Source organism: Rhea pennata, chromosome 5 (genome assembly GCF_028389875.1).
Source record: "Rhea pennata isolate bPtePen1 chromosome 5, bPtePen1.pri, whole genome shotgun sequence".
Classification (NCBI taxonomy): Eukaryota; Metazoa; Chordata; class Aves; order Rheiformes; family Rheidae; genus Rhea; species Rhea pennata.
The window spans coordinates 26,640,001-26,662,627 of record NC_084667.1 but is presented as its reverse complement, the minus strand read 5'-3'; the positions used below and the strand labels follow the sequence as shown (position 1 = coordinate 26,662,627).

Genomic DNA, 22,627 nt, shown 5'->3' with positions numbered 1-22,627 from the left:
TTTGATTTACAAAGTATTTTTATGCAACCCTCAAAACACCTTTTCTGAGGGAGCATTCCAAACAGGCACCTGTGACATAAGGAATACAGGCATACAAAAAATAAAAGATCTCCAAAATAATCAGCATGCTCCTGGAAGGAACTGCATCTCAAATATCTGCATTCAAATACACATATATACACCTTTCTCCACACAGAGGAAGACCCTCTCTAGAAACCTAGCTCTTTTGGACAAGGAGACAGGTCCTTTGTGAGCACTCAGTTTTAAATGATTTTTATCATCTGGATATCGTTCCAGTTAGACAGGGAAATACTGTTATCCTCATTTCCCATGTGTTAACTGAAATATGGAAAGACTGATTTATCCAACATCACAAAGACTGACTCAGAAAGGGACCTTCCCTAAGATTTAAGACATTAGACAGCTCTCGTGCCTTGGGCCATGTTTCCTGTGGAACAAGTAGGACATGGAATTTTCTCTTGAAGTAGATTTCTTGCATGCAATTTCAACAAGCAAAAGTTAACACTTAAAGAGCTTTTTTTTGTGTGTGTGCGGAGACTAAACTCTCCTTCATGCATATAATATTTGCCATGCCAAAAGCATTTTGGAAATAGCTGAAATTCTTAGGAGAACAAGAAAACAAACTTTGTCCCTGGTTGCATTCAGATATATAAACCAGAATGGACAGGAGATATGACTGACAAAAAATTCTGAAAAATAGAACAGACTAAAATTCCAACAGTTATTACAAAGTAGCATGTCAAATCATGAAATTTCCTAATTATTTTGAGTCTAAATATTTTGAGTCTAAGAACAGAATGCTGCCTTCTCAGATTTTTAAACTAGGTATGAACCACAGAGATTTCTTTTATTATCAGTGTTGTAGTCACAAATAGCTGTAATCTAAATACTGCTGTGGCTAAAGCACAGCAAGACCCTCATTTCTCAGCCTCTGGTCTCCACCAGTTCAAGGATGGGTTTGTATATTCCTGTTTGTCACATTTACTCTCACGAAGCCGTAAATTTCTGTGTAGCAATCAGGCGTGGATTTCATCGCACCCAATTTTAGATGCCTCAAAGGTATACACCTACGGTTGAGCTAGTCACCTAGATTCACATTAGTTGTTGAAGAGACATAAGCGTTTCTAGGGTGTGATTCATCTTACTGTAAATGAATCACTCTCTGAAGGCACCTCTAATGACTGCACAGGAGCACTTTGACATCAGTGTGACTCATCAAAACAGATTTCTGAAATTCAAAACCTGATCCTCAAAACTGACATTCCCTTGAAAACATGCCTCACCTTAAATACATCCATCTGTATCCTACGAACCTTTAAACAAACTAAAAAGCATTCAGAATGTCACACGCAGTAATGCATCATTAACGTCAGAGTCTTTGAAATAGCACTCAGCTTCTCTAATAAAAAGGCAGGCAAAGGGGGAGTTTTGTATCAGCTTTTCTCCTAATCAGCAGAGATGCTAACCACCTTGACCACTGTTACCATCTTCAGCTGAGGCTGCAAAAACTCAGTACTTCCAAAATAAACGTCAGGCCTCTTAGCACAGCCCGTAACACAAAAATAACCAGCCACTTTAAAAAGTTTTCCAGCATGTTTTCTGAATCTCAACTACATAAAGAAACCAATGATTATTTAAGACTGTAGCTTTACAATACAGTATTGGCATTCATCTTTATGTCTATTCTTCTGAAGGTATTAAGAACTGATTTTGAAAAGAAATACTAGGATATCTCTACATACTTGTCTTTCAACCCACTGTCTATATGCTTCCCAATGAAAATGTGTCAATACCACTATGATTGTTTTTGGTTTTTTAATAGTCTTCACAGATAGGATGCATTTTTGACATGCATTCAGCTCTGGAGCAACTTTAACTGAATTATTCATTTAGTCTTCTATGCTCTGATTCAGAAAAATAATCTTCCTGGGGGAAATTTTGATTTTTCATGCTATCTCTTCACAATCACTTAACAAAGAAAAGTAATTTAGATAAAAATTTCTGTGTTTGAAGGAAGCTTTTTGTTATTAAATTTTGAATGTACAATAGTAACCACCAACTATTTAATCAAAGTTATTGTTCAAGCTCAGAGAGAGAAAAAAAATAAGTGGTGTCCAGGAATACTGCATGTTAGGAAAAAGGCTCAAGAGTTTAAAGAGTTTAAACTCAAGTTTAAAGTTCTTTTTAGATTCAGACACTTAACCACTTCATTGATTTTCCTGTATAATCATCAAGATAAAGTGAAGGTACACTAATTTGCAGTTTAATTATTCAAAATAGAGAACCTAACATTAGCAATAAAAATGTATCTAAATAAATCTGCATAGGCAACTTATTTTTCCACAGGAGAGAAATGCAAGTTAACTTATTTTTCCACAGGAGAGAAATGCAAGTTAACTTCCAAGACACTCCAACACACAGGAGCAAACATAATAAATGAAAGTAAAGATTGTTAGAAGAGCACATTGCACTGCCAGGTTTGGGATTTTATTCTCACACAAACAGAATAAGGGCAAATTCAGAGAGATATTAGCTGCCCTTTTTGAGCTTTCTTTACAAAACACATTAGGCTTTTTTTTTTTTTTTTAATACTATTTATGGCTCTTAGCAGTGTTTCTTGGTCCCTCAACCAAAACTCATCATTGTTACCTATCCAAAGCAGGAGGTGGGACTCACTAAATGATATGACATAGGCCACACAAATGAAACTCTTCCTCAGAATACTACTACTTATACAGCGGTATAAGTATCTCTTGGAAATCTCAAAGTGCTTTACAAACAAGGTCAATTTTAACAACTTTAATTTTCAAGTGACAAAACAAGAATCAGCTGGTTCCTGATGATTTAACAGGATTAAGACTGTCCAAGTCCCAGGCCAACATTGTGTTTAGCAGGCTGCAGTATTTAACCATCTTCATATAAAAAGCAAAAGTACTCATGAACGGGCAAGAAATCCCAAGAATAGCTGACATCATATTGAAGACATACTGAAATAAAAATATGTCAGTGCCTACAACATATAAGAAAAAAGGCCTCACACCGAGATTGCAAGTATTTCCACTTTTGAGGACATCTAATCTAGTCAGAAAAAGAAATATGGCTTTTTGACTGTGATTTCCCACAGTCTTGTTTCCATAAGAGAATCAGAACAAACTAACGGATCAGCTAGGAACTCCATGTAATGTACCTAGAGCACTTTTTACTTCACTGCACATGCATCACCCACAGTTTCTCAGACAGAAATACAGGACTAATACCCCAGTGTCAGCTGACTGATACCAGCTGGCTTGACTTCCAAGAGGTTATTGCATACTTCAATTTGCACTTTTTTTTAAATTTTAAATAGCTTTCATAAAAGTACATTCTGACCAGGTAAATCTGTTGTAAATAGCATGTGGCTCACGGTACAAGTATTGCTCATAAAAATTGTGTGTAATTCACAGGCAGCAGAAGCATAAGAGGATCATACTCATCATTGTTTCAGGTGAAGATGCCAACTGCTGCCTTATTTGGCCAGCTTGGCCATCGCAGTAAGGTGGCTTCTACACTGGAGAATGCCTGATCTTGCGTGTAAAAGCAAATGTCGTCTACGTACACAGATTTTTCTTATGAGTATCAACATCTACAACTCTTATAAATTGATGTGAATTCAGGTACTTGCCTTTAAATATCTCAGTGTGGAACTGAGAGCCACATAGCTCAAACAATACTTTTCAAAGAGATCTCTGAACCAAAGTATTTTGGCAATCTTTTTGCCACTTGTAAGCCAATATCACTATCTGAGTACCAGAGCATACAACTGGTTAGCAGTAGTTTTTTTGTTTGTTTTACAATCACACAAATATCCATTACAGACAAGGAGACAAATCCACTTATAAAACGGAAGACTAAAACTCAGAGCATCACTAAAAGACAGCCTTTAATATCAGCAAGCTTTGAATCATGTTCTAAATCAGAACATTGAATTAAAGCAAACTTCACAAGAAAGCTAAAAGCACTGCACTCATTTCTTACCGTACCAAACACCATACTAGATCCTCTTCTCAGCAACAGATGCTGAATATTTAGAATATATCCCAGATGCCAAGTATCAGTAACCCAAAACCAGGCAATTAAGAAGGACTCTAGAAATGTGAGAAATTAATTTAACAGGGTTCTTCAAAGGGAAAAAAGAAGAAAAGCTCTTTTCCCACAAATTAAACAAGAAACCCTTAGATAGAGCAAGATAGATAAGAGATAAAAAGAACTAATAAAGTATCTTCTTGAAACAAGAAGCAAATTAAGCCTATCTTATATCAGAGAGCAATAGGGTTAAAACATGCATCATCACACTGGCACAAAGCAGCACTGGTACTTCAGATCTTGCAGCAAAAATAACCCTCCAAAATAAAATTCTACTAGAATAAAGAAGTCAAACCATGGTTACATGGCTTCTTATTTCCACTTCATCATGGAACAATCTAAGGTTACTGTTGGTGTTTGCCACAAAAATTTGTTAAGTGAGAAATGGTAGCACTGAAACTCTGCTTCCATTACCTTGACCTGTGTTATTCAGGGACATGTCAAGAGCTGGCCTGAGAGCTGTGCATACCCATCTTGGTCACTACAGTAGAACCTGAAACTTAAGGGTGCTTCCTCCTTTCTTTCTTGTGCTGCTTTCAACCATGAAGTCACTTCACCTACTACAGTAAGACCAGTGCCACAGTAAGAAGAACCAGGTCAACTCCTTCCTGCACTGCTATGAAAAATAGTTTTAAAAATAAGTCAGCCAAAAACAGCCTTTCTCCTCCTCCAAAAAAAAATCATCGTCTGAGAAGTTAATTGCCTTGTAGAGCAGCCCATCACAGGACTGTCTCGTCAAGGGGTTCATGTCATCACTGATTTGTATGTAACCATAAAACACTCATCCACGTTCCAGAGTCGATTTCCTTTCACAAGCAAACGCAACACAAGCCAAGGCACACGGACTTTGCGTGCACAGACCTGCCTTTGCTTCCATCGGAGCCCTCCCATCAGTTTCATCTCCGCATGGTGCGGCAACACGCGGCTCTCTCCAGAGCAGCCGGTCCTTCCCGTTAGCTGCTGCCTCCGCAACGCCACGGAGGGCCGATCCGTTCCAAATTCCTCAGCTGTTGCTGCAGGTTCCCTGGGTTCCCACATCTCCATTTCCCATGGCACTTTTCAACTGCCTATTTTAGCCTTGGCAGTTTGGAAGATAACATCGCACACTTTCCATAATAACTAACTGGCCATGACTGAGGAAACATATGAAGCAAACAGTAAACATAGAACAAATATAACTGCTTGTTCTAAAATTAAGTTTTGATGGAAACCACAGCAGACAGACAGAAGAGCACTCTCCAGGGAGAGCATTCGGGTTTGGCACTCACTGCTCTCAGCATCTGATATGCTCCAGAGGTGAAAGCATGGCTCAATTGACAGCAATGAGAGTTTTGCTGCAGACTTCACTAGAGTGAGGATTTCACCCCAGGGATCCTGCACAGCACATCGTTCAGTCAAGTATAAGGTAAGTGGCTGGTGTGACACAAAGATTCAGCTAGGGCTCAGGAAGTCCTTTTGGTTGCATTATTTGACACAACGTTAGTTATTTGCATTCATTTTTGACACGCCCCGAGCCAGCCATCTCTGCACAGCAGCAGCTCTCTGACCTCGGGCTGGGCTCCAGCAGCGCACGCGGGTCCTCCTCCATGCCTTGACACAGCACTGCTCACAAGGTGTGACTGCATAGCATTCAGGAGGTGTCAGATCATTTGAAAAGACTGCGGACTATCAGCTACCTGGCGATTCAGATCTCAGGTCAGCAAATAGTTCAGGTGCAGGGGCTCTCATCTGCTATTTGGGCACAGATCCAACACTTCTATAAAAATTATTTAACTAAAATTAGATTACCATTTTTCAGATGAGCTCCAGTATTACACTGCATGACTTTCAGTTCTAAATTCCAGAGTTTAGCAAATCACTTTGCAAAGAAGAGTTCACTTATGTTTTGGGTCTCAGTTCATGTGCCTGGCTGGTGCAAGATAATTGTTTTTATAACCTGAAAGAAAAAACCCGAAGTATTTGCTCTATGTAGTTGATTTTCAAATTACCATGATCTCCTCTCTGTGTGTGTGACTCCATTAGCACTCCAGCAAACAAAAGGAAAACAGAACCACGTAATAGGAGATTTCCTCTGAAACAATCTACCCAAACGAATCTCCATATACACTTCAAACTACGCATGATAAATTTTCAGGGACTGCTTTAGTACATAAACATCCAAATTGAAGGGTTTATTACTTTGATTTAAAAAAAAAAATCTAACTGCATATCGGAACAACGTAAAAATATCTGAGAGCAAGATAATACACCTATTAACGTGCTTTAGAAAATGAATAACTCATTTGAGGCTTTCCAGTCCTGATTTAAGATTACTTCCTCCACCATTATTCATCCTCTCTCTCCAACACACCCACAGCATACAAACACGATGAATGCAAGATGCCATAGTAAAGCATAGCACAATATTATTCCTGTCCTATTGAAGCCATGAACTCATCTGTCAATATTTTCAAGTCACAGGAAAGCACCATTAGATCTTCATTCACCAGTAATTGAGCTCTGTAAATTCTGGCTCTCCAGAGGTCCCTGCAACTCTCCAGACTGCTAAAAGCTCCCAGAGGAGCCCCTTAGGCCAGTCCCCAGAGGTCGACCCTGCTCGCTTCCTGCTCTTCAGCAGAAGCCTAACGAACATCGGCAGGCCTGGGACATGTTCCTGAAAGCAACCCATGCAGACTCCTGCTCTGCCCTGACGTCTGTGGGGCAACACGCGCTGTCCAGGTTGCAGCACCATGCCCTCGGTAGCTTCGCCAGTAGATGACATTGTTAGTAGGGAGTATAAGTGGTTACCTTCTTCTAAGTGAGGGAAGGAGCTACGTCAGCTAGGCATCGTTACAGATTATAATAATTTTTCTTCTATCGTACTTCTTAATCACCTCAGAACTTCCACAGATACTCATGACCTTTTCCACATCCTACCAATGCAGCATATAAAAATGGAAAAAAAAAAAAAAAAAAAAAAGTTAAAAAAGTTCAGCTGATTCATCTAGGATTAAAAAAGAAACTTTCCTCACAAACAGGAACTGGGATAAGAGAGAACCTTTCAGCACTGGGCCACACCCGTACCATCATTACCGGGTTGGGTTAGACCCATACCATCATTTATTCTCTGCTGATGTAAAAGTCATCCCATGCAAGAAACCCTATTAAAAAGTTATATATTAAAAAAAAAAAAAAATCTTTTCTCAAGGTAACAGCCATACTGAATGCATCCTGAACATCTCCTTGCAGCTTAACCACACTAATGATAATGCTGCAGACCTCACAGCTGCTGATGGGACACGCCTGCTGGTGATCTCTCTTATTCTAAAATGTTTATAGCCTTTCTGTCAAATAGAAGGGACAAAAAATTAACTTTCAGTGCAGAATACCATAGGTCAGATGTTGGGTATACCTGTACCGCACAGTTACAGCACCCGGCCCAAGTAGCCATCTCTCTGCCAGTTTTTGTTACAGATTACAGAACGAGGACAAGTAATCCAGGTCAGGTAACCACACTCAAATGCTGAGAGTAAATAACCTAGCTCCATACCATTCCCACCACACCATCTCTTTAAATATAAAGTATTTTACAGGAAGTAAAGCAGTGGCTCTCTGTTTTAAATAGATGCCCTAACCTTCTTAAAATTTACTATATTTTAATGAAAGTCATAGGAAATATAAGAATTTGTTTAGAGAAGTTGAAAACCTCAGGATGGCAGCCTGAAGACCTTATTTATGAAAACTCAAAGGTTTGGGATTCCCATATTTGGATTATGATGTTTTAATTTATTTATTTTTTCAATTAAAAAGTTCTCAATGCTCATGCATTTTTTATTCCTTAATGCTCTGTTCTACCAAGAGAAACATAAAAGAAGCAGACAGCCAGCTTTTCAGACTGAGACTACTTCCTAGCCTGCTCCAGTTTTATAAACTGCTCTCTCTACTCCTACCAAAAAGGAATAAAAAAAAGGAAAAAAAGAGTCAAGATTATGCATCAAAACCACAGATTGTATTCACAAAAAAAGGCACTCTAGCATATTTTCACTGGAAAGCATTAATTTTTGTAGGAAATTGTCTTCTCCCTTTTATGCCTGCAGATGGAGTTCATTAAGTAAAGGAATACTGATACAGTCTAGGAAGATGAGTACTTTCATAGCAATGCAGGTGATGAGAAACAAAACAACAAAAACAAGTACAGACACATCTGGGTTGCCCTCCTAGAAGGGTGAGAGACACAGTGAACAATTTGGAATTTACATTGCTTAAATAAGTTAGCAATAAATACATCTTAATACAGTTCCTATTACCTCTTAAGGTTGTTGCTCTGATGCTGTTCCCTCCCAATTCTTACCAGTCTCTTAAAGAGTAACATTTTTCTGTGCTGCTACTGAGTTTGCCAGCATTACAGTGGACGGTCAGATAGCACTGGCAACACTGCAGACTCGTGATAGCTGAAAGTCATTTAAATAAAGTAAAAACAACACCAGATCTGGTAAGCTCCGACAATTTCCCAGGGCTGAAAATCTCCTGACAACACAGCAATGCACAGCAGGACCTTTTACCTCTGCTCCCTTAGGAGCCAAAATCTGGGAAGGTGCACGACAGCTTATTTCATTCTGTATCAACCCTTTAGTGCCACAGGCTATTTAAGGTCCCTCTGATGATAAAGTAGCTCTAGATTAATTAACCTAAATGCCCACCTAAATGGCACCCCCTGACAATCCCCCTTCTCTTAGGGTAAGAAAGCACAGATTCTACAGATAACCTGTATTTAAAACAAGATTTATATATCACTATCAAACGCAGCACTGAAGACGTGAAGAAATGAGTGTGTGCCTCAGTTGTGCATTTATAATGAACACAGTTTATTCATTTTTCTGAACTGTACTAGAATGTTAAAAGCACGTTAGCAAGTGTATCTGCTGCTACTCTGTCATTTGTTTGAACTGTACTACTGGCTAAAGATTACCTCCTGAGACCAACGCAAAGGTTGTTGAAGTCAGTGAAAAGAATCCAATGGCGTTCAACAGGCTTTTAGTCTGGACTCTAATTTATATTCCTATGCCAGCAGCTCTAAGCTCTGTTATCAGACTGAATAACAGTTCTCATTCCTTGTTTTGAGGGAGCACTGAAAGGAGCAAATAAGATGCAGTAGCAGATAATGTCAAAAGGACACGTACTTGGGCAAACATATCTCCTTTGATATATATGCCTCCCCCCCTCCATGTTATGTATCATTAGAATAGCGGCAATTATGCTGCTTTAAAGATGACTCTTAAAAGCACTAAAGGCTTTTACCAATTCTCAAGTACCTTTCTCTAACCTATCCATGTCTGAAAAACAGAAGCCAACTTTGAATCAAATCCAAAAGACAATCAAGTACCAAATGTCAGAGCAATTTTACGAATCAGAGCAATGTAGATGAAAAGGCTGGGAAACATAAAAGTAGATTGGACAATTTGTTTACAATCTAAAAGTTTTCACCTCCAATGCTTTCTGACCTGCTGCAATTTTTAAAGGCCAGAGGCTAGTCTTGAGTATCAATACAAATCCTGCAGCAAACTTTGGAAAAATATCAAACACAGTCTAACACAGACCCTTTCATTCCACTCTTGCAGGCAGATTAACTTTAATAGCACCACGTTCACAAATCACTCACCCAGTAAAACTTCCGAATGTACAACGTATTATCACAGCCCAAAACAAAAGGATTAATGCATTTATGCAAATTCATGCACATCTACAGAGATGCAATGTTGCCACCCTCCATAAAAAAATCCCGGACGAATACAAAGGGTCTATTTTGTTGGTTGATTTTTTTCTTTTTTTTAATTATTTTTTTTTTTATTTTTACAGGAGTGGGGACAGTAAGAAAAAAAAAAAAGCATAAAACTTAGTTAACCAGATAGGTACATTTCAAGCTAAAATTTATTTAGCTAGACTGACTGAAAGAACACTCCAAAACTCTTCAAGAGGTGAGACATGGTGAACCTCTTCACTGCTGTCACAATCTCTTTTCCTGTGACTCACTTGTTCAACTAAGTCTGCAAAAGCATCACTTCTCATTAGGCACCCTGAACTCTGCTGAGAGCCAACGACACCATGATAGCATAAAATGGTAGCATTTAAATATATAGCCTTTAATACTGGATTCTGTGCATACTTTTAGCTGCAGATTTTCTGATTGTAACATTAAGGCTCAGGTTCTCAGTAGTCCTCAAGAACGCATCTCACGGCCTTTCTCTTCTTTAGGCCAAGCATTTCATTCTCGCATCTTTCAACATTTATTATAGTGTCAGCAGGAAATATTAGTGCAAAGGAAGGAAGGGAAAATAAAAGTGATTCCTCCTCTGAGCACAAAGATGTAGAAGGTTAAGATATACAGCAATCTATAAGCACCAACATTTACAAAAATCTCTAATTAACCAAATATGCTCCTGACTCAGCTGTGGCGTCTAAGATCTTCCCTGTTTTCACTGAAGCCTCTACTATGATCTGCCCTCAAGTCATGCTTTCAAAACTATTCCCATTACCTTCCACAGGAGTTGGCATAAACTACCACAAATATACAGCCAAATGGAGGCATTTAGCTATGAATCTGCACTGGCAGCAGCCTTGAGATACACCACCCTAGGGAACACTCTTAGATGTATCAGCCCTGCTTTAGGCTACCTGACACAAAAGGCTATATACATTTACCACCTTATATGACAGCACAGCTTATTCCATAATTGTATTTATCTATTCCTGCCTGTTACTGTAAAGAAAATCAGGGCACAAGCATGATTATATGCAACTCTGTTGTCCCTGGATAGACTTGTGTACCAGGAAGGCTTTTTATACCGTTTTCCTCTCACGCTGTGTGCAAGAAGGCAAGCAGGGAAAAAATCTGCCAAGAAGGACTTTCTGTAACACATTTGCTGTTCATTAAGAAGTGATCATAGTGGGTAAAGAACCACCTCTCCCAAAACCTATTATGTCAATAAACAAACAGAAATGCAAGTGGTAAGCAAAGAAGTAACATAACAGACAAATAATGGTAAGATAAATAAATCAGAGGATGGAAATGAATGAAGATTTCATGACTGAATGAAACCAAAATTGCTCTAAGCATTTAATTGTATCTTGAGTTCAAACAATAGGATTCAATAAGCAACCTTCCTTGAAATTAGGTTTTTGTTTTTTTAAATGCAGCTGGAGAGAACAGTCATAACTTTCTTCTCCAAATAGTAGCTCATAATTACTTTGGTCAAAATTAAAACTTTTTCAATGTTCCAATAACCGTACGCTCCCGTAACTTTATTCTATCCACCCGAATGAAATAAAGACTTCAGAAGAAAAAACAGCTACCATCACCCTATATTATTTAAATACCACAAATTGCATATGCAAATTTGTGGTTGATCCTCCCACCGAAAAAAAAGAATATTTTTGACATTAATTCCCATACAAGAAGAATTGAAACTAATGGTTTGGTTTCTGCACTCCTAAAGATTATTTTGAAGGTCTGAAATCTGAGTTTTCCAAGTTGCCTCATCAACCACTATGTTAGTGAAAGGTAAGAATCTTCAACATATTGTGAAATCAAATCCCAAGGGAAGGGAGATCCTAGGATAGTAGTTTGCTTCTTTTTCATTCCTTGAAATCCTGACAATCTGTCATCTTGCAGTCTTCACAGGTTGTAAAAGAGAAAAAAAAGTGCAATGACAGAAAGAATGCCCTACAGAAAATAAACAGCACCAGTTCTGTACACTTAAAAAGAAGCTTGCAAGTTTCTGAGAAGTTTCCAAGTGGGACAGGGGGTGGGAAAAGGAAAAAAAAAAAACAGTAAAAAGTGTGTTACTTGATTATGTAAAATAAAACACCTCCGACATACCTATCTGTTCTTGAAGTTTCCAGGCATGCTGAGTGAAGCAGTTCACAACAGAACAGACTGCACACCAATCTATCACACTTAAATGCAATCACAGCCAAACATAACATCAGCCAGTACCTAAACTGCACATAGATGCATTTAATACTCCCCAGTCAGCAATCAACCTTTTCCATATTTGTTCATAATCACAACATACTGTTTCATTTTAATGCTTTGTTTTCTTTTTCTTACCTCAGTGCAGTTGGTTGTGATTTTTAAATTAACTTTTAAAAAATTCTTTCCTGTTTTGCAGTTTTGTTCCTGTGTCATAATTTGCGAGCATTTGTTAAAGAAATAGAAATTACTGAATACATTTTCTTACCTGTTGCAGTCCACGTGGAGCAAAAGGTGGGATGCACTAAGCGACACGGCAATCTTGTGCCACTGTCCATCTGCCAGACGGTATGGGAACACCTCTGTTCTTGACTTCCCGTTAAACCTGTAGTGATATCTAATCTCATCCCGTAAGCCACTGCTCTCCAGTTCAAAGTAGCTGTATTAAAGAAAAAAAAAAGAAAAAAAAAAGAATCAGTTCCATTGGTCTATCCATTATTTCTGTCATTTCCTAAATTTCATAATTTCTAAGTTCAGAGATAACTTCTAACCAAACACCACATACAAGGTCACAATCTAAAGAGGTTATACAGCATGGTTTGTACAATCTACCAGATCTTTTTTGAGAGAGAGAGAGAGAGAGAGATATTACACATTTAGTACATTATAAAAACAGCAATAGCATTTATGTGAAGACAGCTTACGTTCAAAACACCATTTGACAGTCCTGCAAATTTACATCCTCTTTTTATCCACAGAACATGTGAAGAAGAAAGAAGTGATCCTTACTCTACTCACCAAATGCTTTGTACAAATGCAGGATTTGCAGACAGACAACAAAATTAAAGGACTATACCTAACATTACAAATGGACAAATAAAAAAAACACTAAGGTAAGAAAGCACAGAGTAATCTTTAAACTTGTATTCATTTTTTGCAAGTTTACTTTCTAAAGGTTTATTTTTAACATTCCTCTACACATAACTGTGCATAATTCATTTTCTGACTTTATTTTTAGAGCTGTAATTATTCAGATTTACAAGGAAACAAAACCCCCTGGCTAGATTAAACTTCTCAAAACCTGGCATAAACCATCAAAACCTTCAGATAGTCACTGCAAAAGCACAGTCACAGGACAGGATCGTCTTGTTAACAAAGCAAGGCTATCAACTGGCCTCACTACGACTACAAGGATCAACTCCGTTTTTAAGATCAAGTTAGCCCTTATGGAAGTAGCACATGGATAGTGTGAATAGTGAAGCACAGCACGCAGAACGCACGCTAGCACCAGATCAAGGCTCCCCCCATCTTCTAAAATGAAGTCATGGATACAGAAAGCAGCAGCAAACACAGACCTCCTTTCCCAGCAGAAGTACATCTACAGTCAAGCGCAGACGTTAAGTCTTCCAGCTAGTTCCTACCCTCATCTACCTCCACAGCATCATGTTCTTTTCCTACAGCGCAACGTCAATTTAACATGTCAGATGAAGGACAGGTGCTATTTCAGGATAAAGAAAGCGGAGCAATGCAACGAAATCCATCTCCAAAAAACAGATGCAACACAATGTAATAAATGCCTAGATGCTGATTTTCATTTTCACATGAGCCTTTTACACTGCTCATGTACACACAGCCCAACAGCCAGCGTAAACAAGCTTCACGTGAACTGTGTATACTTCACTAAGAACAGTTTTTCCTACCGACGTGGCAACAATTTAAAACAAAAATTAAAAAACGTTCTGTGGGAAGAAATTTGCTTATATGATAAAACACTAGCTGGGAATATGTGCAAAAGTTAGCCAGAGATTAGGAAGAATAAAACTTGACCAAAAAACATCCAAAGCTGCTCCACCTTGCCAACACCCTGCTGTTCAGACAGCCGTCATGTTTTTCAGGTAACAAATGAGCGTTAGACTGTCACCTGAACCAAAGATTCAAGTGCAAAGTAAACACAGTCAGAGGCAAATAAGGGCAAAACCAAAACTGAACAAAAGCATGACTAGTACATGTACAAATAAAATACATGCAGAAGAGAGTGGAAAAAGTAAGAAAGGCTGGTATTGCAAAGGATCTAGCCTGCTTCATACACGTGAAGGGAACATGAGGGCAGAGGAACAGAAGTTCTCTAAAAGGCAGAGAGTTAATTTTGATTAATTACCTTCCCCTGCGCCTCCTTATGATTCCTAAATTACACTCATAAGAAATCTGGAGAGGAATTTTTTATTATTTTATTTTGATACTCAGTAGGTGCATAGTCAATATACAGAAGATGCTGCTGCTGGCATTTTGCAAGACAGGCAAGCACTAGGACAAGTGCTGTCAATTAAGTCATGCTTACCAAGTTAAATGTTTCATAATTGCCATCTGCTGTCAAAGCACAAAAAGAAGTCATTAGAGGACTTCCTTTCTCTCTTCTTTAGCTAAGCATCACTGAGGCAGAAAACAAAAACAAAAAAAAAAAACCCACACACAAGGGAAAGCTACATAACATGCCAGTGTCTCTCTCACACGCAGACTGTGTGCGTACATATTTATTTACATTGTTGATCACAGAAGCTTAAGAGCCTGAGTGCAAGACAAGCTCCTGTTGTGGGAAGCACATTGCTTCCTGCAGTGATGCTTTATCGCTGCAGAACTAATTGCTTGCTACACAATGTTTTGTTTGTTAGTAAAAAAGGCAATACCTCTAGCCCTGGAAAGGTCACTCAGATATTGCACAGATATTTACGTTATGCTATTTGAACAGCACAGGGCACTGCAAACAACAATTTCTCATCTGACAAGCTTTACTGCCAATAGGTACTTCAGGACTGAAGCAACTTGTTGCCTATGTAGTGAGTTTATTGTCAGTCTCCTGACTGATTTATGTAACACACACGTGTTACAAGTGTGACTAGTTAAAATTTACTGTAATAGTCAGTGCTAGCATTTTTATGCATGTATACCTCTGGCACTGCTAAGAGCTACAGAACTGTGTGAAATACCATGTTTAACCTTCTCGGTTACAGGAACGGAGGATGACAGCAGAAAAACTCTGCATCTGTTTCTCAATATCCTTCAACTAGTGCAAATCAGAAGCAGTTATGCTCTAGTCAACAGAAATCCAACAGCGGAAACTGGCAGGATTAGCAGATTAGCCCAGTCTATTTGAAGTATTTAAATAATACAGGACAGTGTAAACCAATATTTCTCCATTGATTTTACTGAAGTAGCATGATTTCACACTGAGAACTTCACTATACACACACACACGCCACCATATTCCCAAGATAATTGAAAAGATGTAGCTGTCTTTCCTCTAATTCATTTGGAAAGAGCGCTCTCAATAGCGAGTTGCTTTCTCTTCTTTCCTCCTCCCTTTTGAATTCAGATGAAAGCCTCTTCAAAATCAATGACAAAAAAGGCCACTCACTCCTGAAATAAATGTGCCTGTTGTGTACTAAAGTCCTAATCTGCATATTATGGAATGGAAGACAAATGACTGGAAAAACATAGGCTTAGACAAGAAACAGTCAACCTGTGAGAAAATAATTTCTAAAACCAGGGAAAAGAAGCATGTATTTTTAAATGTCTCGTCTTTGATTTGAAACACCTCTGAACAAATTTGTATTTACTATAAACTGACAGGTAAACAAGGGGGGGGGGGAAATAACAGAAGCTACCACACCAGCGTAAGAGAAAGGAAAGAAATAATCTCTAACCTTTGTTTCTTTTGGTAGGTTCTTGTGGATATTTTAGGAGGAAAAAGACATAGGACCAGAACCACACTAAAATGACTCCTCAAAGGACTGCAGCATCTCAGAGAGGGAAGTGGTCTTCCACACTTGTACTGCCTGAATAAACGTATCATCAGTAGGCAAGCTTGAACTTCCAACATTGCCATGAGATCCATAGCAACAGCCACAGGGAGACCACTGAGTACCACAACTAGTTCTGCTTCTGCATCACATCTGCATGAAGTCTGACTGGAACAGGTCTAAGATACCTGTGTGTGTGTCAACTTGCTGCTATAGATAGCCCCCACCACCCTCCTTGTGACCTTTTCCATGAAAGCGAGATTTGAGACAGTAATCTATTTGTCAGCTTGTTAACACTGAGTGACAGGCTCTCGTTTCAGTTGTTATTTCTCAAGGATGTTTGATCACAAAGGTGATCAAAAGCAGCATGCATTTTAACGGATGAAATCCTCAGAGCACATGTATTAAGAAAGCACACTGTTTATGGAACTGCAATACAAACTATTATATGACTTTGGCTGAAATTTTTCCACTAGTAGAATTTTTATATTTGTTAAGCATGAAAGCTACTGCTGGCTTCTTTTATAGAATTCAAATGTTCTTCATAAACCTGTCAGTAGTCTCTCATTCAAATCCCAAAGTATAAGGCAGCAAAATGCAAAAACATGCTACTAAGTTCAGATGAATTTTATGCATATCAAAAAAGTTTGGATACTTTAAAATGCCCTTTTAATGCCCTTAACAGAAGGGCAATATTATTCCACAATCAGCTCAAGATGCTTTACAATTCTTTCTGAAAGCATTTGAAATCCCTATAACCTCACATAAGGGTTATTATAAGAAGATAATGCTCAACTTAAAGTTTACTGCTTTTTCTTTTTGGACACAATCATATTGACAATTTAACTGGGCATTCGACAACTCATTCCACTTCCAGATCAGGAGAAAAAGGTGCCCAAAAGCCTACCCTAAGTTAAAAACAGCTGTTGTGGATGTAACGACCAACAAAACTGATAGAGTCAGTATCAAGATTAAATAAAACATGTAAGACACCTGAAACAGAGTACTCAAAGTATTCCTCTAAGATGAGTTGGTTTACATCCATTAGTTGCATTAAAGACAAATACTCATGTATTCATCATAGCTAGCAGTGATCTCAACATCGGACAAATGGCACCACACTTCATTCAAAGATGTTACTGCTCTCAGGTTGCACTGAGTGGAAGCGTCCAGAGGAGGAAGGGCTCACAGGCTCCGAACGAGCCATGACCCCATGAACAGCTGTAGGATATACAGTCTTTTGAAGATGTTTACTTTAAACAGTACTTTTTGTTCAGATCTGATGATGCTAACATCTGTAACACCCACAGTGAAGACAGGGCACCATCTGGTAATCACAATCCTGATTGAGTGTATATATAAGAGCTGTAAGAATAAAGACAAATCTTTTTGTGTTTAATTCTGGAAGTCTTCCTCTTTATCAAATTCAAACATAAATAAAGCAGAGTTATCATATTGACTTTGTAACTTCCATGATGCCTGATCAAGTGCCAAATGAAGCCCCACTGCCTCTTTGAAAGAGCAGCACCAGCACTTACAGCAGATGCTCTTAGAGCTATTGAGCAGATGTCCCAGGGCAAGGCAGCAGGCACAGATGGCATCCCTGTAAATATATACAAACTTAGGGTTGCCATCTAATCAAAACACTTGCGCAGCTGCATGGGATTGCATAGGATAAAGTCACAAAACCTTAGGAGTTCAAGCATGGAAACACTGTTCACCTTTGCAGATGCTACAGCAACACTACAAAGTCAGTTCTCTCAGCTACTGAGAAACCACTGTCATAGTAAGACTCCAACTTGCTCAGAGCAGTTATTGAACAGAAGCTTCAGGGAAGTTCTGGTCAGGGCATAATTTTTTTATTTTGTTTTAAAGTAAAGCAAATTCAAAGTTCAAATTTCAGCCCATTTGGCATCATCAGTTAGAAACTCAGGAAGCTACTGCACAAACTTGACTATTCAGAAATGTCTGTGCACACAGTATTTTCGTTTCATGATAGCATCCTAGCAAAACTGAGTATCAGGACATTTAATGATATTTAATGATAAAAATTGCTTCAAACAAGCCTGGTTTAACACCTTTGGAGAAACACTCCTTGATGCATTCAGAGGCAAAGGAATCCACATCGATCACCGTGCAGATGTCAGGATTTTCAGTCTACAGAGATTCTGCAATGAATCACAGATCATTATGCTTCTGGCCTTTTATCGCTTTTCACCCCAATAAAAGTCTGTGTGCACAGTGGTGCACATGCCACAGTATTGTTTCATTTTTGCTGCCAAGTGGTTCAGCACGGACAGCAACATAAAAGAAACTGAGATCTTGTTCTAGCTCTCCCTTGGTGGACAGCAAATCGGGCCAACAGCACGCAGTGGTGATGCTCTACTACACTCCGCAGATAAACTGGCAGGACTATGTTTGAGACCATCATCACTGACAGTGAAGCTACACAGAGCAAAAGCAGTGTCTCTGAAACAGAAGAACTATCTGACTTCAAACAAAAGTAAACACCTTGCAGTTGTGACCACTCTTCTATATGGCTGCAAAACTAGAACAAGTTACAGCTGTCAAGACTAATATCTCAGCCACTTCCACAGGCGCTGCTCCTGTACCCTAGCTACTATAAAGTGACAAGGTAAGATCCCAAGATCTGAAGCATTACCGCATTGTCAAACACTGCATTTTGAAGAAAACCAGTGTGATCAGGTGTACCGATCTAGTCCTTTGCTACATATGCATACTTGCAGACTATAGAGAGCTACTTTTTAGAGCCAGTTTAACTACAGACAGATTGAGAGGCTGCCCAGAGAAATCATACAGGGCAAGTTTTTGTGGCATTAAAGACTTACTGCTGTGGCAGAGATTATGTACTGATATCATCAAAGCTTATGAGCAGAATCAGACTGACATCAGGCAGCACAAAAGGTGCAGTGAATAGAAGAAGGATTATCTGTGACACTGAAGGTATCTTGAAAATCAGATTAATTTTCTACCAAAGAAATTGCAAAAGCTGAATGTCATGCATTGCACAGAGACTCCATCATCATCATCTACCACTCCAAAAGTATTCCTCCAATATAAGCAAATAAGCCAAAATAAAAAAACACTGAATTTTATCACACTCCAATTCTTTCAAATTCCTACAATAAAAGCACAGAAGTTGAACTTCCCTGTGATGCTGGTTTACCTAAACACAGTCCTTTCATCCATGTGTATCCTTTCATTACAAATGAAAGGAACAAAACTCAGGCAATTAAACAAACTTCTTTTCCCATTCAGAGCACTCTGAGTACGATAGGAATCATGTTATATCAGCCTAGCCTGGAACATTTAGCAATAAAAAGCTCCACAGTGGCATTTTCTATAACAAACATTCATCTTTTATTCTGCTGGTCTTCTACATGGCAGCTGGGGTGTTCCAAGCTGCAAGGCTTTAAGCATTTATGATGTTCAAAAGATGCATCTGTGTACCTGCAACTAGGCAAGGGTCATCCAAATACAAATTTCCTTTCTTCTTTGATTGTATGAAGAAAAATAGTAGCTTCAACATTTGTCTGCCAGCCAGAAGACAGCCTGAATCAGAACTGGTACAAAGCAGCTACTCATTTTCATGGTACGTGCTGTAAGGATGAGCTTAAGAGCTTTTTCTTTCATTTTGTATGTCTAAAAATCTACCACCTTCACTGTGGGTACTATCTGACTATTATCTGAAAAAGAGACGCTGGCTCTCCCCTACACATACTAAACCAAGCAAGTAGTATCACACTGCACCTAAAAATCTCCAGCATAGCAACTCAGCAGGGTCAAAGGCATCACAGAGAGTAAGACAGAAAAGAGTCTTAAGTAACCTACCACCATGACTCCTTCACTTCTATCATGACTCCTTACATTGCTACCATCAGAAGACCACAGAGACACACACCTACAAGAACCAAGACATCTCTGCCGAAAGTAGCCCTCTGCTAAAAATGACCATCCAGCAAAGCAATGGGAAAAAAATTTACTTAACTCACTCTAAGAAAGCAGGGATTGATCTGGCAGTAGGGGATGCAGCCCATCACTGAAAGGAAAGGCTCTGTTCTACTACCTGCATATTCTCACCTCACCCTTCGCAAAGAGATTTAGCCATTCTGCTGCAGTATGACATTTCAATCCAAGGAGCTAATCTGCTAGAAAAGCAGCAGGGAAAAAAAAAAAAGAAAAAGAAAAAAAGAAAATAAAGGAGAATGATTTCTCCACCCATCACCACTCTAAACCAAGTCACCCAACATTCACACAATGACTGTATCTGCAGCAAAGAAAGCAGTTCTTGGCAATTCACAGCTGTGCTTCGAAGTAGCCCTTGAAGAGCTCCTATGACTCCTTATCTGAAATACCCTGACCAAGAGCTAGACAGTGCGCCAGCAGACCATCTGCTCTATCTAGCACCTGTATCTAAGGTCCTTCTGAATGGCGGCTGCTGATCTTTTTCTGATGCTAACCACCTGATCCCAGATGGGAGTTGGCTCAGGGGTCCCTGTGGATATCCAGAAGCCCATAGCTGCCAGTCAGACCACAGACCCCCAACAGAGCTGTTAGCAAGGCAGAGCATAGCCCCATGCAGTCCTTCCTTCCTTTACATTCATCACCTTGAGGAGAACTCAGATCAGGGGCTTCTCAAGTCCAGAATCTCTAAATACCAGATTTTAAATACAACAAAGTAGAATAATATAACCTTTTAAACCATTAAGATCCGCCTCTTGTACACAGCAAAATATTTGAAAACAAACTACCCTGTCATAATTGCTCTGCCTTACAAGGAGGGTTTTTTCCCCCCTCTGGTCTTCCTCTCAAATTCAGCTAACTTTGGGGGTTAGGACAAATTCCACACAATTTCTGCTACATTCCCAGAAAAAGTGTCTCTCTTTCCTTTATCTCAAGTTCCAGCTGCATGCCTGCTCCTCTCAGGACTCTCTGTCTCTGCAGGTACCTGCTTCCCCTCCTTGCCTCGCCTGTACCCCCTGAGCAGCTTTCCACAGGCAGGAGTCATTAGGGCAGGCTCAACAGCTACCCTCCCTTTCAGAGGGCATTGCCTAGGGCAAGGAAAGCACACAGGCATGTTTACTAAACTGCAAACAGAAAACTAAAAACCAGACACATCATCATAAACACTCAACCTACGGTCCAACCAAGCAAATGACCATCTATGAATAAAATGCTGTGAATATCTAGCCCTCTTCTTAACAAGAAGAGTTACACTCTTAATGAGCAGCCAGAATTCAGTGGACACAGTTCTCAGAAAGTTGCTTTCAGTCTAAGTTAGAGACATTTCTGCATTTTGCCTATATCAGAGGGTCATAAAACAAGCAGAGTAATTCAGCATGTTGGAGAAGACTCCTGGGGGACCCACACATCTTGCTCCTGGCTGACCACAACATTTCTGCACTGTCCAAATGCAGTTTTAAAGAATTTCAAACTGTCAGCCATTCTGTTCTGATTGCCAACAAGGTCCAATCAATGTGTTTCAGCAGCATGTTAATGCTTCAGAGAGACAGCAATTGTCAGCCTACCCTACATAAAACACCTGCTCTCAGCAGGGAGCCGCAAGATGGAAGGTAGTTCCTCAAGCAGCAGCTCTTCTTCCACAATGCTTAAATCAGGGGAAGATGTATAGAATATAACAATTTTGCCTTGGCTTCCCCTTTTGTGCACTAGAATCCCCAGGATAGAATCAGGAGGCTCCAATTCTAATTCCACTTGCATCTCTAAGGACCCCCTAAAAGAAAGAAAAGAAAAAAAAAGTCTGGAAGAAAGAAGGTTCAACTGTCTGCTTGTTGCACATTGGGAAAAAAGCGCATAGATACCGCATATGTTCCACATCACCCAGTTCAGAGTGAAATAAGGCAAGATCTTCACACTCTCTATACAGCTTGCCAATTTAGCAATTCTACATATAAATATTAATGAAGATGTAACCTTCCCCCCAAAAGAAAAAGGTTAATGGCTACACTTGCAGAGTTTTTTCTTCCTTTTTTGATAATAGGCATCTCAGAATCCAATATGTGTATAAACATGTTGGAGAGAATGATCTAAAACATAACAAGGAGTAAATCCAATTTTTCAGATTTTCAATTAGGGTCAGAAGTCTCTTGCACAGATTTATTTTCATTAATTAGGTGCCGGTGTTTAATTTAACTAGCTTGTTATCCTTCTGTATTTTTAATCAAACATATTACAACCCCAGTAACCTGAGTTCCACTCAGGACTCATGCACCTTGAAAAATGCACAGGAGAATACCTTGAGGAGTAGGTCAATTAAAGGCTTTATTCTATTTCTTATAGGTAGCACTTCCTCACCAGAAACACACGGCTCCTCCACTTACTAGTTTACTTTTGTACATTTTGCAAGCCAATACCCAACAGTTTACTTCCAAAAAGTCAAAAGGAATTTTGTTTGATGAAAGATTAGGATACTTGATGCAGACCCAGTACCTCTGGTACATCTGACCAGTCTTAGTCAGATGACAACTTGGCTGCCAACCACTGTTGCTCTATGTATAAATATACTGGAAAGGCTGTATTTCCTCTCGTTTCCTTTCAGGTGAGTACCAAAATCATATGTGATGCATACTGGTACTACCCATCTGATTTTGAAGGAAGTTCACACACATACTTTAGCAAAAAATTTGCTCTGCACTCAATCCTTCTGAGGGTTCAGGCCTAACAAGCATAGCTCATGAGTAGTGGTCTAATGGCGGCT

General features: G+C 39.2%; 1 protein-coding gene across 1 annotated transcript in view; it reads right to left on the bottom strand.

The window, feature by feature from the left end:
- NELL1 (neural EGFL like 1) overlaps positions 1–22,627 on the bottom strand; it is a 292,319-nt gene that overhangs the window by 241,983 nt on the left and 27,709 nt on the right. Inside the window, exon 4 of the mRNA XM_062576297.1 lies at positions 12,360–12,530. Within this exon, the coding sequence (XP_062432281.1) occupies positions 12,360–12,530 (171 nt within the window). The remainder of the gene's footprint in view (positions 1–12,359; positions 12,531–22,627) is intronic.